Source organism: Myxine glutinosa, chromosome 7 (assembly GCF_964187855.1).
Source record: "Myxine glutinosa chromosome 7, kmMyxGlut1.1, whole genome shotgun sequence".
NCBI lineage: Eukaryota > Metazoa > Chordata > Myxini > Myxiniformes > Myxinidae > Myxine > Myxine glutinosa.
Window position 1 is genome coordinate 34,801,512 of NC_136267.1, and position 18,218 is coordinate 34,819,729.

The 18,218-nt window shown below is 51.4% G+C and overlaps 2 protein-coding genes across 12 annotated transcripts in view; one reads left to right on the forward strand and one right to left on the reverse strand.

The window, feature by feature from the left end:
• LOC137410750 (uncharacterized) overlaps nt 1-18,218 on the forward strand; it is a 660,974-nt gene that overhangs the window by 487,303 nt on the left and 155,453 nt on the right. The window lies entirely within an intron of this gene.
• LOC137431107 (complement factor H-like) overlaps nt 1-18,218 on the reverse strand; it is a 287,920-nt gene that overhangs the window by 170,049 nt on the left and 99,653 nt on the right. For all 11 annotated transcript variants that reach the window (XM_078781438.1, XM_078781448.1, XM_078781441.1 and 8 more), the window contains 5 exons: nt 6,949-7,075; nt 6,767-6,837; nt 5,956-6,082; nt 5,773-5,840; nt 4,555-4,699 (listed from right to left, as the gene is read on the reverse strand). In XM_078781438.1, coding sequence (XP_078637564.1) covers nt 4,555-4,699; nt 5,773-5,840; nt 5,956-6,082; nt 6,767-6,837; nt 6,949-7,075 — 538 coding nt within the window. The remainder of the gene's footprint in view (nt 1-4,554; nt 4,700-5,772; nt 5,841-5,955; nt 6,083-6,766; nt 6,838-6,948; nt 7,076-18,218) is intronic.

An 18,218-nucleotide genomic window follows, 5' to 3' on the forward strand; every position in this document is an offset into this window, starting at 1 on the left:
TGGCTGAAACCAAAGTGCATATGAATGGCCTGTAAAACTGAAGGCAGCGAGTGATGAGTTATTTACAATTGTGGGATCTTGAAATTTCAGACAAAAATTGGCAATGTCGTCTGGATTTGGTTATAACGAACTTCCCTGCAAACGTCTGCTGTTCTTCAAGTGATATTCCCTTCCAAATGTTTCATCTAACCATATGCTTGTTAAAGTGGCCATCTCTCTGGCCGTTCTGGCAGGTTGGCAGTCTTCCTGTCTTCCACCGACTCCTGTCCGGCCTTGCACCCACTGCTCTAGCTGTCTGTGCTTTGTCCCTCCAATATTTCTGCAGGACGCACAAGGTCTGTCAGCAACCCACTTCTGGTGAAACTACCAAAATTAAGACTCACTGCTCACCTTCACTCATTCGTTCGTCTTTTTCCAGCCTCTGGAACAAACTTCCACACTCTCTTCAATCTCACTCTTCCCTCCAGGTCTTCAAAACAGCTGTTCACCAACATGTCATATCTTCCCACATCCAAAACCTTGATCTTTTCTACCCTCGTTAATCGACCACAAACCCACCTCCTTCAAATTCCCTGTATTCTTTCCTTTTCCTCATTTCGTGTCCATCTTATTTATCCTGTGTACCCCACCACAGCCCTCTCTCTTTCACAGATCTCCTGATGTTCCTGTTCCCTACTGTTGTTGTGCTTCCCTCTCTTGCCCCCTCTTGTCCCCCACTCCCTTTGTTGTATGTTCTACTAGCAAAGGCATCCGGTGTTGCCGGTCAACACAGAGTTGCTTCACTGATGGGAATATTGAGAGGAGGGGGGGAGAGAGAGGAGAAGAGCAGGAGAGGAAGGGGATGGGGAAGATCAGGAGGGAGCAGGAGGCTGGTGAGGGGGAAGCAGGGATCAGGATGAAGGGTGACTCAAACACTCAAGTGGCTAAAGCACGCAAACAAGCACTCCATTCAAAACCATCGATAAGGAACAAGCTAGCTCCTGCTTGGTAACTGAAACAAACCTGGACATGTGGACAGCATACTGTACATAAAAAATGTTGACGAAAGGAGAGTTTTTTTAAACTAAATATTAATCATGACTATTTTCCTTGTAATGAAAACGTAACTTGTCCAGTCTTCAATGCAGCTTTAGTTTTTTTAATGTATATATGTTGGAACCCATCTGTGGATCGGTCCCATCGGCCGATGGGTCTGACCCGTTTGCGGATCCGCAGATGGGTCGCCCATCGGCCGATGGGCGACCCATCTGTGGATGCACGAGAAATGACAATGCAGACCCATCGGCCGATGGGTCTGCGCCATCTGCGGATGTGTTGTTCACCTTGAAGGAATGTGTATGCATCAATGGTGGATGAGTATGTTTATTTGAACCTAAAAATAAGCAATTGATGTCATAAATGTTTATAAAGCAGTCCATGACATGTGGTTTGTTTTAGATAATGTCGCTCCATTTAAAAACGCTGGTCTACTTCGCTGGTGGCACTGGCAGACTCAGCTCTCCATTGTTTATAGAGCAATTCCTGGCATGCCTTAATCACCCCAAAGCTAAAGATGAAGGTGTGGCTTCGTAATCGGGGCATTGTCAATTATATAAACACAATAACGCATTATGTGATTCTATGAGGCCCTCAGTGTTTATGTAAAACGTCTTGTGTCTGGCGTGTGAATACACATGGTATAAATATGGCCTGGGTCACGTTTTCAATCATTCCCATCATTGCATTCAACATGGATACAATACGACAACGTCAAGTTTGTGATGAACTTGTTGCAAAAGTTATCGGCAGTAAACGCTCACCGGTTATTACGGACGAAAAGTACGACAAAATTGTTAGTCATCTAAGTAATCCTGGTGATCCAGTTGGCGCACACTTCAGACACTGGGTGAAATCTAAACAGTTTCAAGTCATGGATCTGCCGGTTCTTGGAGTAACAAACGCTCTTGTTCTCCCTGGTAAACCCGAAAAAGCTGGCGATAATATCAACAAATTCATACAATGTTTTGTATGAATGTTGAGTATGTTATGTAAAGCTTTACTAAAACTGCCATGTATCTGTTAATTACAAAATGTATTGACAAAATGTATAAATAGATGGGTAGAAATAGATAATAAAACATTTAAAAATCATCTCTGTTAAATTCCTACCACATGTAATTCCAATGACTGTGTACCTGATTGAAGAGCACCATTCTGTCAACACATTCCTTCAAGGTGAACAACACATCCGCAGATGGCGCAGACCCATCGGCCGATGTGTCTGCATTGTCATTTCTCGTGCATCCACAGATGGGTCGCCCATCGGCCGATGGGCGACCCATCTGCGGATCCGCAAACGGGTCAGACCCATCGGCCGATGGGACCGATCCACAGATGGGTTCCAACATATAAACTCAGATGATGTTGAGTGTGCGAAAATGGACACGACATTTTAAAGAGCACATGGACATAACTTGTAAAATAAGAAATAAAATAAAAAAATCTCTCGAGAATTTCCTTGGCCTCTCGACTAATTAAGTACGCAGGCATTTCCCGAACAAGCCGATTTTCGTTTTACTTTACTTCACGTCATGAATTATATGTGAAATACAGTTTGAAAAGTCGGGCAAAATTTTTATTATTGTTTTAAAGGCCACTATTTCCTTTTCACTGCATTATGAGAATGTACCTTCATTGGGCAGTGTATATTTATAAAATTATACTGTTGCCATAATCGCTCCGGACAAAATATGCATTACCTCGTTTCCTCTGCAAGAGTTGCAATCAAAATGTACCTTTGTTTCCTCAAAACGGTACCTTTATTTAATGATAGAAGACGCAATGTTCAATCTTCAAATGTACTCCAAGGACCAATGAAGTCAAAGAGATATGTGTAGTGAAAAAAAATGGTGGTGATTTCTGGCCCACTGGCGTCTCGTTCGTCGAGCAGAACGGAGACGGAGGATTGCCAGCAAGCATCCAACCACCGTAGGACCACACGTGAGTAGAAATTCACACACACAATTTTGATAACAGGATGGTCAAAAAATTTGTATCGTAAATAACAAAATAGTCCCGTGAACAACAATAAATAAAGGGATAATAAAAGGAGAGAATATGTTATTTATTTTCATGTTATTAGTCAAATTGAAAACTAAAGTAATCGGTAATATTGTCCTGTCCGTGCCGATAAAGACCGGTCTCGGACGGATGACCGATCGAGCTTACCTCCGAGGCGTTCAATCAAACAATGGCAGATCTTCTTTACACACGAGGGAAACGGAGAATGACGAACCTTCCTGGACGGCTTCTACTGGAGCATCCTCGAACCACGTCAAACAAATCAAACCGACGCAGAATTAAAATGCAACAACAAAGGGTTTAATAAAAATAATGCCAGGGAACAAAGAATGCACAGTAAAATATTCCTAAGTTGAGGATCCTCCCTACAGACTCAGATACACACAAGGGGAATAAATAACTGAAAAATAATTGCATGTTTGTGTACTCAGCTTTGAGCAGCTCTTGAACCACATCAGTCCTCGAATGAGCCCCACGTCTGTGCGCGGGAAAACACATGACTTGGCGCAAAGTCCGTGCACGGGAAAACACCCGCCTTGACACAAAGTCCGTTCACCGCCAGCCGCTGAGCACGCAACGAGCAGGCCGAGCTCCGTCCTCGTCATCCGCTCCACACAGCACCGCGGTCTCTCAGGTGCACCCAGCCGCCACGAAGTCGGCACCAACGAAGAAGCAGGTGCGTCCGTTCACACCAATCACCCAGACCAAAAGAAAGAATGCATCTGCTCGCGATCACGAAAGCCAGGACCAAGAGAGCAAATGCAACTGTTCTGCAAATGAGAACCCAGCGCAAGAACCAAGCGCACAAACTGTACTGTGACCGCACGCAATGAATGTCCCAACACAAAAGCGTATAAACTGCGTCTGCTCGTAATAACTGTACCCACACGCAAGAGTGTATAACTTGCGACTGCATGCTATCGATGTCCCAAGCAAGAGAGAGAAAATGCCTGGACGCAGTCTTTTGCTTCCCGGCCTCCCACGTCATCTGATGAGGTCCGCGTGTGCTCCAATCAATCAAAGAGTCCATCTCATCACTCCAACGGCCAGACCAATCATCCTCCTTTCGGGGCAGGGCATCACGACCCCCCCCCCCCCCCACCTCCAGCGGTAGTTGAATGCCCTGGTTCTGGTTGCTTTTATATAGTGCTATAATTATTGCCCATTGCTTGGCTGATATGTGTGTGTGTAGTGCAGTGTCATAAGGAACAAAGGAAAAGGTCACAGAGACAATTTACATACAAGGGATTTGCCCTTAACCCCTACCTAATTAACATAGCCCACCCCTCACCATGGGGACAAAGATACGACCTTATGCTACATCTGGCTTGACTTATGTACATCAAGGTGGCTACACGACATAAGGAGCACACTACCCTTTACAATCCTACCTGGCCCTAAGGTATGTCATTGCATGCCCCCCATAAATGTAACAATATACAGACAAATGCTCATGAGAAAAGAAACATTCTCTACATTGTTGCTAGAGGATACCTGCGCGGCACTTAGGCAGTTCCACAACCCCATCTTTACACGTGACAGTGAGAGGTTCTGAGGTCACGTAATCTCGTTCACATTTCAGTATGGCTTGTTGATCTTTGGGTAACCGGACATACCAGAAGGGCCAGCTGTATTGCATCTGCAGAATAAGAATGAAGTTAAAACCAGATAACGAGATGGATAGTAGCATGATAACCAGGCGTCACTCAATAAGATGGAATGCGTGATTATCAGGATAATTGTGTCGTTGTGCAAACTGAATAATCAAACAACTAGATGGTATTAGAATACTTACCCTGCACAGTCAACTTGGTGCGAACCAACCCTTCTCTTTTTGAACGGTTTTTTCCGTTGATCCAATATGGCTGCCAGACCACATGAGCGATTAAATCATAAATTTACATTCTCTAATATAATTGTTGCGTAGATCACGCTCAATAAATTTCAAACTGATCAGACTAAGTGTTGTCCCTGCCGAATTATGATGTCATAAATAAGGCACCAAATGGTCATCGTTAACAACACTTATTCCCCCTATTGAGTGCTTTACAATGAGCCACGTTTCAATTTTTCCATGTAGCGGTTTTGGAGATATAGAGGTGCAACATTTTTCGGGTTTTCCAAGATGGCAGCTGTACCATGTGACCTATGATGTCAAAATTATCATTAAAACATTCTGCAGGAGGAGGTGCTCCAATATAGCAAAAATTTCGTGTCAATCGCATCAATAATTTCAGAGAAAAAAAAAATCATACTGATCGAATCAAGTATTGTACTTGTCAAATGATGACGTCATAATTAAGATATCGATGACATCATCATTAACATATCTTATTCCCCATGGGGACTACTTCACAAAGCACCGTTTAAATATTTTGCATGGAGCGGTTTCAGAGATAGAGAGGTGCAACGTTTTTCGATTTTTCCAAGATGGCGCCTGTACCACGTGACCTATGACATCATGTTGATGGATAAAAAAATTATACAGGCGGAGGCGATCCTGTGGTAAAATTTTGTGTCAATCGGACCAACGGTTGCTGAGAAAATGAATTTTTAAAATACAGACACGCACATACGCCACATGTACGCCGCACGTATGCAACCGAATGCCTAACCCTTATTTTCGCTTCGCGAGCGTTGGAGGATAATGATGGAGGATTTGCCAAGCAAGACGCTGAGGTCTGGGATTAACTCAGAACCAGAAAAACAAACCTTTTTGTAATCCTCTGGAACCTGAAGATGATTATTCTTAAAATCCGATGTCTGTAGGACACAGAAGTCTGTAATAATCACACACAGGCAAGAAATTATATATTGGTGCAAAAAAGGATAGCCTAACACAACAAATACTCTTTGGAAATCAGATTAACAAAGACCATCAATGAGATTGGGTACCTGGTGTGCATCTTGGCAGGTTGAAATGTTCATTTCCGCAAACTATTTGTGAAGGCGTATCAGAGCTGTGATCTTCTTTACAACGAAAATTGACGTTGGTACCCAAAGCGAACTTGTAACGAGATCCCTGGTGCAGAGATGGTTAATCAGTTTGGGCTGATGATGGGTAACAGACAACTGCTCAGTAAATATATCTTAAAGTGGTCATTCTCCCAATTCGTTCCATATTGTCAAACACAAACCCAGAACCCACTATATCACACATTGATTCTGCATTTATAGTTTTTGAAAGGTGTTTATTTTTGATTTTCTTTCCAATTTTTTTCAATCCAATTTTCAATCAAATTCTTTTTCCTCTGCCAATTTCCTCAAAGGTAAGTCTTACCGGTCGTTTTTGTTGAACCATCTTCTACTCTCCATGTCAGGATTGCTGGTCTTACTTTCTGTCTCACTCAAACTATAGCTACCGGGCCAGCTTCAATCTCTCGTTCTCGCAAACAAACACCATACACTTTTCATGACACACTTTTGTCTCTTTTATTTAAGGCCTGGCCTCAAAGAGCACTAGGCTATACAGTCCATGCCTGGAGCCTCCAACATAAAAAATTTTTTAATCTCCCTGTCCCTGTTACGACGGGTTGTGCAACCTAACTAAACAGAATCACTATGGAAATAGCTAAACTCCGGTGTTCTTTTATGTGTTGGATGTGCTGTTTTCATGTGTCCCTGGGATCTTTACAAATCCGCAACATTATGTGCATCCTATGTTCATCATAATGTTCATCATAGTTTACAGCACGGAGATTCATACCTCCCTCTGGGACGCAGGAGGATCCATCAGATTCCGTTCTCTTAGGTCATTACGTGATACACTGCAACACACTGAAGTTCAGAAACACTCGGGTTAGCAAGACAATGGTTAAAATGCTCTCAAGATTACATTTAGAAAGAAAGTACGACCCACAAAAAACTGCAGAGTCTAAGAATGCGTACCAATTTGACATGCTGGAAGTTCGATTTCCCCTTCAGAGCACTCAGTTGGGTTTGTGCCTCGCATTTCCAGACAAAAAGGACAGATGAAGTCATAAACAGTGTCTGGTTGGAGGACATAAACCTTATCCTGAAGGAGGAGGTAGTGGAAAGAAATATTAAGAAAGTAAAAAATTTCAACCACTTTTTCCAGTTTCTAACTTTTTTGTTCAACAATGACGATAAATTAATGGTGGAAAATGTATGCATTATGCAACGATATGTAACTGGAGAGTTCATAGAACAGCATACCACAGCGACTGTGCAACTACATACACATAAAAGCAGCATCCCGCAGCATCCCACAGCGACTGTGCAACTACCTACAGTGTTCTACCTACTCCCACGTGCAGTGTTCAAATGTATGCAGCACTTCAACTTCAATAAAATAATGACTTTAAAGGTTGTGAAAATATCCAGAAGTTTAGTGCTGTCGCAGCAGTGTTCATGTGTTATACACCACCTGAGAATAAGTCCAAGTAATGAAACACTTGAAGTTCTTGGAAGGTTGTCGAAAAAATTGATGATTGAAGAAGTTCATTCAAATTGATGAAGGCAATTTGTGTTCTTTAAGGTTCAGGTATATAATTCAAATGAAATAAAATAAAGATTTGAAAGGATGTCGAAAAAAACCTTGTTTTGTAAGTTTGCCGCCATTGATGCAGCATCTTTTTTCCACCACCTTATTGAACAGGTTAAATTAGTTCTCCATGCTTGTTGTTTGTATCCTTTATAACACCCCTAAAAACAGTACATTTTCTGTTTGGAATGATTTTCAATTTTGTTTCACTGTCAGACAGGCTAAAACAATTACCTTACTCCTTCCTCTGTGCTCGTGCGTGCTCGAGACCAGATTTCACACAATTTCCCAAATTCAGAGCCAAAGTACTGCAAAACAGCAGGTTGGTGTTCCGATTCATGTTCAATTTATTCTTCAATCCGATTCAATTTAAGTATAATAAAGGTATAAATAAAATAAAGATTGCAAAAGTCCTACAAATAAATTTATTCTAGGTTTTACCACTGTTTTACGGAGTGTCTATAAATAAACCACTGAAGGAGCAGCGCTCCTGCTTGAGACGGACGAAGTGACGGACAAGACACAAACTCGTCCGAGAAGATGCTTATTGTATAATCATCTCGGGAACTCTGAAAGCCCGTTTATCGGGTTCGCATATATATATCCAAGCCAAAAAGCATACATCAGAACCAAAGCCACGCCTCTCAGGCGAGGCACGCTTTGGTGGTCATGTGACCGACAGGTGCAAAGGATTATAACCTCGGCGCCACGGTTTGGCCGCCGGTTACGTCACCGGCTTGGGCCAGGAGATTCTGTTGCTGGTCTCGAGCTTTGGGGGACCCATGGGTCGCTACACACGCCCCCCCAGAATCGACTTGGTCCAGGAAGGTCAACCTGAGGGGGGTCCGGATGACCCGACCGAAACGACCCCTGGCTGGTCGCGCTGCGGTGGGAGAGCCAGCCGTGGCGGCTGGCCGACGTCCATGTGGGCCGGCTTGAGGCGGTCCACCGAAATCCGGTCCTCCCGGCCGCCGATGCTGACGACGAAGGACTTGTTGTCCCGTCGTAGGACCCGGAACGGTCCGTCGTATGGTGGCCGGAGCGGCCCCCGGTGTGCGTCGTGGCGCACAAAGACGTACTCCGCCGTGCGGAGTGCTGGGGGGATGTAGGATTGGGGCTCGCCGTGGCGGGACGTGGGCACCGGGGCGAAACGTTGGGTGGCCTCCTGGAAGTCCATGCGCTGGCGTGCGGCGGACCAGGGGCTGGTGGCGTCGGGCACGAACTCGCCCGGGACGCGGAGGGCCTGGCCGTACACCAGCTCGGCGGTGGACGCCTGGAGGTCCTCCTTTGGAGCCGTGCGGAGGCCCAAAAGGACCCACGGGAGCCGGTCGGCCCAGCCGTCGTCCTGGAGGCCGGCCATGAGTGTGGCCTTCATGGAGCGGTGGAACCGCTCGCACAACCCGTTGGCCTGGGGGTGGTAGGCCGTGGTGTGGTGCAGGGTAACGCCCAACGTGCGGGCGACCGCGCCCCACAGTTCTGACGTGAACTGTGGGCCGCGGTCCGACGAGATGTCCGCCGGTGCGCCGAAACGTGCGACCCAGGTGGCGATGAATGCCTGGGGCCACGTCGGCGGTGGTGGTGGAGGCGAGGGGCACGGCCTCTGGCCACCTGGTAGTCCTGTCCACCATGGTAAGCAGGTGGGTGAACCCCTGCGATGGGGGCAGGGGACCCACCAGGTCCACGTGGACATGGTCGAAACATCGCTCGGGCACGGTGAAAGGAGCCAGCGGAGCCTGAGTGTAACGGTGGACCTTGGCCCGCTGGCAGGGTGTGCAGGCGTTGGCCCAGTCGCGGACGTCCCGTCGCAACCCGTGCCAGACGAAACGTGCCGACACCAGCCTCTGGGACGCCTTCCGCCCCGGGTGTGAGAGGCCGTGGAGTGAAGCAAAAATGCGCCGCCGCCAGGTGACCGGCACAATGAGGCGAGGTCGGCCTTGGGAGATGTCACAAAGCAGGACCGTGTCCGCGAAGGGGACGTCAGCCAAGCGGAGGCCCGTGTCCACCACCCGGAGCGCCTGCACTGTGCCGTCGGTGGCCTGGTCCGTCGCCATCAGGGCGAAATCGACGCCGAGGTGGACGGCATTGGTGCCGGCTCGAGAAAGGCAGTCGGCCATGGCGTTGTCCTTTCCGGCGACGTGCCGGATGTCCGTGGTGTATTCCGACACGGCGGAGAGGTGGCGCTGCTGGCGGGCCGACCACGGCTCCGTGACCTTGGCCATGGCGAAAATCAATGGTTTGTGGTCAACAAAGGCCGTAAACGGGCGGCCCTCCAGGAGGTGGCGAAAATGGCGGACGGCCAGGTACAGCCCGAGGAGCTCGCGGTCGAAAGTGCTGTACTTCAACTCGTTGGGCAGGAGTTGCCGGCTGAAGAACGCGAGCGGCTGCCAAGCCCCGTTTACCCATTGCTCATGAACCGTGCCCACGGCGTAGTCGGAGGCGTCCGTGGTGAGGGCGATGGGAGCATCGGGTACCGGGTGGGCCAGCAGCGTGGCGTTGGCGAGGGCCCGTTTCGCGCCGGTGAAAGCAGCGTCCATGTCCAACGGGACCAGACGATGTCGCGCTTCGCCGGCTGGCCGCGGAGGGCAGCGTACAAGGGCCGCATGAGTTGCGCAGCTCGGGGCACGAAGCGGTGGTAAAAGTTCACCATCCCGAAGAACTCCTGCAGCGCCTTGATGGAGCGGGGGCGCGGGAAAGCGGCGATGGCCTCGATTTTGGCCGGTAACGGTACGGCGCCATTCTGGGTGATGTGGTGGTCCAAAAAGTCGATCGTCGCCGCACCAAAGTGACATTTGGCCGGGTTGACGATCAAGCCATGCTCACTGAGGCGGCCGAACAGTGTTCGGAGGTGGAGGAGGTGCTCGGCTCTGGACGTGCTGGCGACGAGGATGTCGTCCAGGTATGTAAAGAGGAATGGCAAGTCGCGCAGCACGCCGTCCATCAGGCGCTGGAACGCCTGTGCCGCGTTTTTGAGGCCGAAGGGCATCCGGAGGAATTCAAAGAGGCCGAAAGGTATAATAACGGCTGTCTTCGGGATGTCGGCCGGGCGGACGGGCACCTGGTGGTACCCCCGAATCAGGTCCACTTTTGAAAAAATGGTCCGCCCCGCCAACCAGGCGGAAAAATCCTGGACGTGCGGGACGGGGTACCTGTCGGGGGTAGTGGCGTCGTTGAGGCAGCGGTAGTCGCCGCATGGCCGCCATCCGCCCCCCGGCTTCGGGACGATGTGCAGCGGCGAGGCCCAGGCGCTGTCGGAGCGCCGCACGATGCCGAGGCGCTCCAGCGCGGCAAACATGGCCTTAGCGATGGCGAGTTTGGCTGGGTCGAGACGGTGAGCTCGGGCGTACACCGGCGGGCCCGTAGTGGGAATGTGATGCTCGATGCCGTGACGCACCACGACGGCCGAAAACGTCGGTCGCGTGAGGGCCGGGAACTCCGCAAGGAGATGCGCGAAGTTGTCTGCCAACGGGAGAACGCAGGAAAGCCCGGTGGGCGCGGAACGGCTCAAGGCGCACGCCAGCGAGCTGAAAGTTTCGGCGTTGATGAGACGCCGACGTTTAACGTCGACCAGCAGCCCATGGGCGCAAAGGAAATCGGCCCCGAGCAAAGCCATGGGGACGTCCGCAGTCACGAACTCCCAGCGAAAGAGCTGGCTGCCGAAGCGGGGGCGACGGTGCGTGGGCCGAAGGTGCGGATGGCGGAGCCGTTGGCCGCGATGAAGGAGGGGCCGCAAATGGTGGCCCGCCTGTCCTCAGCTGAAGCGGGAATGACGCTCAGCTGAGCGCCGGTGTCGCAGAGAAAACGCCGCCCGACGCTTGGTCCGCGATGAATAGCAGGTTTCCGGAATAGCCGGCGCTCATGGCTGGTAGTGAGCGCCGGCCCGACCGTTTCCCGACTTGCCGAACGTGCACGGGGGTCGACATGATCGGGCCTGCTGCCCGAACCTGGCGTGGAAATAACACCAGGCCGGGTCTGGCGGGGGCTCCGGTCGACGCGTCGGGACCGGGAAACGCGGCGTCGCCGCTGCCAGTCGCGCCGGCCCGGCAGCCTCTGGGAAGGAAGCTGCGTCGCGGGCGCCAACTGGGTGGCGGGCGGGCTCCCGGCAGCCACCCCGACGAGCTGGCTCGCCGCTCCGATGAGCTGGCTTGCCGAATAGATCTTGTCGGCCTCCCTGGCGAGGTCGCGGGGGTTCGTGATGGTCGTGCTTGCCAGGGCGACCCGGACCTGGGCCGGGAGCTGGCGGAGAAAAAGCTCTTGGAAAAGGAAATCCGAGGGGTGCTCGCCGAGCAACGCGAGCATGTAGTCTATACGTTCGGACGGGCGCGTATTGCCGAGCTCAGGAAGGTCGAGCAGGCGTCGTGCGCATTCAGCCAGGGAGAGGGCGAAAGTGCCCAAAAGAAGTGCCTTGATGGCATCGTACTTGCCGTCAGCGGGCGGGCTCTGGAGGAGGCTCAGGCAGCGGGCGGCGCGCGGCGGTCACGGAACCGAGCGTGGCGACCACGTAATGGTATTTCGTGGTGTCCTCCGTAATGCCACGCAGGGCGAACTGGGAGTCCGCCTGAGCGAACCAGACGGCGGCATGTGCTTCCCAGAAAGTGGGCAGTTTGAGGGACACTGCCATGTCCATCGTGTGTCGTAAACTCGGGGTCACCAGTGAAGGAGCAGTGCTCCTGCTTGAGACGGATGAAGTGACGGACAAGACACAAACTCGTCCGAGAAGATGTTTATTTATAATCATCTCGGGAACTCTGAAAGCCCGTTTATCGGGTTCGCATATATATATATATCCAAGCCAAAAAGCATACATCAGAACCAAAGCCACGCCTCTCAGGCGAGGCACGCTTTGGTGGTCATGTGACCGACAGGTGCAAAGGATTATAACCTCGGCGCCCCGGTTTGGCCGCCGGTTACGTCACCGGCTTGGGCCAGGAGATTCTGTTGCTGGTCTCGAGCTTTGGGGGACCCTTGGGTCGCGAACACCACCTTATTTAACACATTACATTACTTATTTGTGCCTGTTGTTTGTGGCCTTGATGACGTCCCTAAAAACAGTACGCTTCCTGTCGTGAAAATCAAGCGCAGACACGACTTTCCTCAGTGTAGGCTTTAATATCATTTAGATCGATAATATCTCCTGTAACAATACAAGCAACAATAGGCATTAAATCAGAGCATTTCAAGCACAGCAAAGGTAGCTTCGATATAACAATGGTTCGCGCAGCGCAGCCTTTGGGGCGTACATACCATTCAACTACTGGATAATGTCACAGTGAGTCCCGCCGGAGTGTCCGCACGCCCCGAGTGTCCCGGGTCTTATAGACGGCCCCCCTTTTTCGTGGCGAGCATCCCTGGGTTCACCTTGGTATAATTTCACTACATTCTCCCCGTCGTTAAAACAAGACTACCGCTCGGCAGTTCGCAGGCAAGCATCAGCAATAAATGAAAGGGTCACGTCAATCCACGTCAGTCAGTCCACCCGTAGCGGTCGGGCTGGCGAACCTCCCTGCCAGTTCGTGTTCGGAATCTACCGGGCACGGCGTCCCCAAGCCCGGAGTCCCCCGCGTCGGAATAGCCGCCGGAGGTCGGAGTCGGAGGGGGCGCCCCTGCGCCTTCGGGCACGGGAGCGGGGGACGACGGGAGTAACAGTGGTAGTTCCATAGGGGAAGCTTCGATAGAGTCCATAGACTCGTAGACGGGTTCGTCGATATCCCTGTCGTCGTCCCCACATGGGGCGAGATGGCGAACGGAGACAGTAGACTCGCGGCCATCCGCCGTTAACACGCGGGCATGCTCGGGATTAGCCTGGAGGACCTGCACCTTGTCAACAAGGGGGTCGTACTTGCTAGTGCGAACCGCTCGTTTGAGATAGGCGGGCCCCGGTTCAGCGAGCCAGCTGGGTAAAGACTGGATACTGCCGGAGCTTCTAGGGTGGTGGAACAGTCGTTCGTGAGGAGTCTGGTTGGTGGCAGTACATAGGAGAGCCCGGATCGAGTTTAGAGCGGCAGGCAGCGACCACGCCCATTTATCGAGGCCTCGGCCGAGGGTCCGAAGGCTTAGCATGACGGCCCGCCATATAATCCCATTAAAGCGTTCGATCTGTCCGTTAGCTTGGGGCCGGTACGGGGTGGTGTAGCTCGAAGCGACATTATTTTGGAGCAAGTAGCCCCTCACTTCCTGGGACAGGAACACCGCACCCCGATCGGTATGCACGTAGGCCGGATATCCGAACATAGAAAACAAATTCTGAAGGCACCGAATAACCGTGGCAGCCGACATATCCCCGCACGTGTAAGCAAAGGGGAATCGGGAATACTCATCGACGATAGTGAGCAGATAGCGAGAGTTGCTCGACATTGGCAGCGGCCCTTTGAAGTCCATCGCCAAGCGCTCCCACGGTCTAGTAGCCCTAACGAGTGTCCCCAGGGGAGGGCTATAAAAACGCGGTTTGAGTTCCGCACAGACCGCGCAATCACGGCAGATGCGGCGGATGTCCTCCATCGAGTACGGCAGATTGCCCGCGCGCACAAAATGCGCGAAGCGCGTCACCCCGGGATGACACATAGTGCTGTGCAAAGTGCGCAGCCCCTCCAAAGTTACGACCCCCGCGCAAGTGGCCGGCCTCGATAAGGCGTCAGCGACCAGGTTATCCTTCCCCGGGCGGTATTTGATGGTGTAGCAGAAGTTGGCGAGTTCGATACGCCAGCGGGTGATTTTCTCATTCTTAATGCGCTGAGCATGTAAGGTGTCGTACATAAACGCAACACTGTTGGTCCGTGATAATTTGGAAACTCCGCCCAAGCAGATACGGCCGCCATCGCCGAATAGATTCGACGATCGCGTACGCTTCCTTTTCGACGGACGAATGCCTCCGCTCGGCGGAGGTGAGAGTCCGCGAGAAGAAAGCCACAGGGCGGCCTCCTTGGGAGAGGGTCGCCGCTATCGCATGGTCCGAGGCATCACTCTCCAAAACGAAAGAGGCACTCTCGTCAATCGTTGCGACAGCGGCGCCAGCAATGTCGACTTTAAGGCCCTCGAAGGCCGCCAGGGCGGCCGGGCCCATGGGGAAAGTGTCGCAGGCCACGAGGGGGCGGAGCTTAGCAGAGAAATTTTGCACCCACTTCGAGTAGTGGGCGAACAGCCCTAGAGCGCGTTTCAGCGAAGCCCGATCGCTAGGCGGAGCCATATCGAGCAAAGGGCGCAGACGCTCCTTATCTGGAGAGACGGAGCCATGGGTCACGGTGTACCCCAGAAGGTCTACCGTGCGTAGAGAGTATTGACACTTCGCCTCATTCATGGTTAAGCGATATTTCCGCGCAACCTCGAGGAAGCGTTTTAGATTAGCGTCGTGATGCGCCTGGTCGTACCCACAAACCGTAAGATTGTCCAGATAGACAAAGACATCCGTCAAATGCTCCTTCGCAACGAGGTCATCCATAGCTCTCTGAAAACAAGCGACGCCGTTCGTTACCCCAAAAGGAAGTCTCGTGAACTGGTACAACCGCTGACCCGATTCAAAGGCCGTAAAGACGCGATCAGCCCTAGAGATGGGGACTTGATGATACGCACTACGTAGATCGAGAGTGCTATAAACGGAATACAGGGCCACCTGGCGTACCAGGGCGTCCATCCCCGGTAATGGGTAGGCATCCAGCTGTGTAAAGCGATTAATCGTTTGCGAATAGTCGATTACCATTCGCCTGCGGTGAGCCTCACTCCGCACCACTAAGACTTGGGCCCTCCACGGAGACCTACTGTGTTCTATGATACCGTCCTTCAAGAGCAGGGCCGTTTCTTCCGCAATGAATTGCGCGTCCGCGCGAGAGTAGCGCCGCGATTTGATGGCCACAGGGGTACAATCAGTGGTCAGGTTGGGGAACAGTGAGAGTGGCTCCATGTCCATTTGAGCGAGGGCACACACAGCGAGCGTGTCCGGCCCTCCGAAGTCCATCTCTAAACGACCATGCCGCTTAAGGAAATCAAGTCCTAACAGAACGTCAGCGCATAAGGCCGGTAATACCATGAGATACACGTCCGGGAACGTGCGTCCATTTATCACAAGTTTCAATCGACACGCCCCTTTTGTGCTCAACCGAAGTCCCTGAGATGCCATGAAGATCCGGCGGGTTGTCCCGAGAACCGGCCACCCATGTTGTCGCACGAGACGCTGATCAATAAAACTATCCGTGGATCCCGTATCAATTAAAGCTTGCGCAACAACGCCCGCGACCGTGAGCGGAATGAAGGCCTGCGCTAGGCCGGCAGACCCGGCAGGTATAGTTCCGGCCGGGCGAGAAGATCGCGCCTCGCGGGTGGATCCCATGCCGGCTGCAATCCTTCGGGCCTCAGCAGGAGCATTGAAGTCAGTTGGCTCTTCGGTAGTTTCATTTGCCAGAGTGGGTGTGGAGTAGTCGTGAGAGAAGCCTCCAGACGGCGCTCGAGCCACGGGAGAAAGTTCACTGCCATCTGCAGAGTCATATGCCAAAGCGGGTGCATGTAATTCGCAAGAGCTACCGCCAGATGGCGCTCGAGCCACGTGAGAAAGAATTCTGCCATCTGCAGAGTCATATGCCAAAGCGGGTGCATGTAATTCGCAAAAGCTGTCATCAGATGGCGCTCGAGTCACGTGCTGCGTTTGCCGCACCTCGAGAGGCAATTCCAAAGTGGGCGCATGTCGCTTGTTTGAAGGAGGCGTTTGCAAGCCAGTCAAGGTTAGATGCTTTGTGACCGGTCGCGTTTGCGCCATTTGTTTCGGCGGCCCGACGTATCTCACCAAGGTCGGGCGAGAAGCCAGAGGCCCGCGAGGAGGAGAGCGGCTCATCAAAGCTGTGCAAGGCGCCCCGTCCGGTGCTCGATCCATTGGTTCAGCGATGAGCACATTCAAGGTCGCTCGGGAATGCGTGCCCCGGGCGGCCTTTCTGCAGACTTTTGCAAAATGGCCTTTAGTGGAGCAGAGGTGACAGGTCGCCTCTCGGGCCGGGCATTCAGTCCGGGGATGCTGCCGATTGCCACAAAAATAACATTTTGCATACCGGGCAAGCTGTGGCCGGGCAGCGGCAGCTGCAGTGAGGCCGGATGCGGAGTCCGCTTCCGGAGCACCCAGGGACTCGGCCGTCGTGGTGGTTGGGTCCTCCTCCGTATCCTCGGTGATGGCCCTCTCGGGTCGCGCGAGTTGCGAGGTCCCCGCCACGACTCGTGGGTTATCATAGGCGGTCAATTGTTGTCGAGCATCTGCATAAATGCGCGCCAGCCGTAGTGCCTCTGTAAATGTCAGCTCCGCGACCTCCAAGAGACGCAGCCGCAAGACTCCAGAACTAATTCCGGATATGAATGCATCTCGGAGCAAATCGTCTTGAACTTGCTCATGAGTCCGGACGTCCTGCACACAATCTGCCAATAAATAGCGCAACTCCTGCGCATAGCGATCGATCGATTCAGACGGTTGCTGCCGTCGCTGAGAGAGTTGATGCCGGCCGTGCACAGTGCTCCGTTTCTTTATGTAAAGGCGCTTCAGCTCGGCCAGGGCCGTATCATACGTCACAAATCGAGAAATGGTCTTGTACACAGTGTGATGGACCTTGGACTGTAAGACGGACAGCCGTATCTCAGCGGTTGGCTCCGTCTCGTGAGCAGCGAAGTAGTTCTGCAGCGTGTTGAGCCAGTGAGCAAACTCCGATGCAGATCCTTCAGCCAGAGGGTCGGCACCGAGAATCGGAACCACGATCATCTTGTGGTCAGCCATGGCGAAATAAATGATATTAAATGTCGTGAAAATCAAGCGCAGACACGACTTTCCTCAGTGTAGGCTTTAATATCATTTAGATCGATAATATCTCCTGTAACAATACAAGCAACAATAGGCATTAAATCAGAGCATTTCAAGCACAGCAAAGGTAGCTTCGATATAACAATGGTTCGCGCAGCGCAGCCTTTGGGGCGTACATACCATTCAACTACTGGATAATGTCACAGTGAGTCCCGCCGGAGTGTCCGCACGCCCCGAGTGTCCCGGGTCTTATAGACGGCCCCCCTTTTTCGTGGCGAGCATCCCTGGGTTCACCTTGGTATAATTTCACTACACTTCCTGTTTGGAATGATTTTCAATTTTGCTTCACTTTCAGGCAGGCAGACAGAGTAAAAAAAAATATCACCACACTCCTGTCTGCGCATGTGCAATGGGGCCAAATTCAGAGCCAAAGTACTGTAAAATAGCAAATTTGTCTTCTGATTCATGTTCTGATTCATGTTCGATTCGTGTTTAAAACATAACATTCAATTTAAATATGTTCTTTTTCAAACATGAACTGATAAGACGGATGGACAGACGGATGGAAACAAACCAATTGCTTAACCCCGTTTTCCCCTTGGAGTGTGTGGGGTAAAAAGCAAATTTCAAATATTTATTTTCCTCAATGTCATACACCACGATGGTTTCTCATGAATTTAAAATCCGAGATAATGCAGTTTCAGTCTCTCCCCCAACAAGCATTTTTTTGTTGTTGTTGAATTTGGTGAAATTGGTGTTCGTGTATAGATGAGGGATGTAGTGTGTGGGGGTTGGGCTAATAAAAATACCCAAAAACTCCAACTTTAGAGGACCAGACAATATCTCAAATGTCCACCTGAAACACCTCAAGATCCTTTAGCCATTAATGCACGA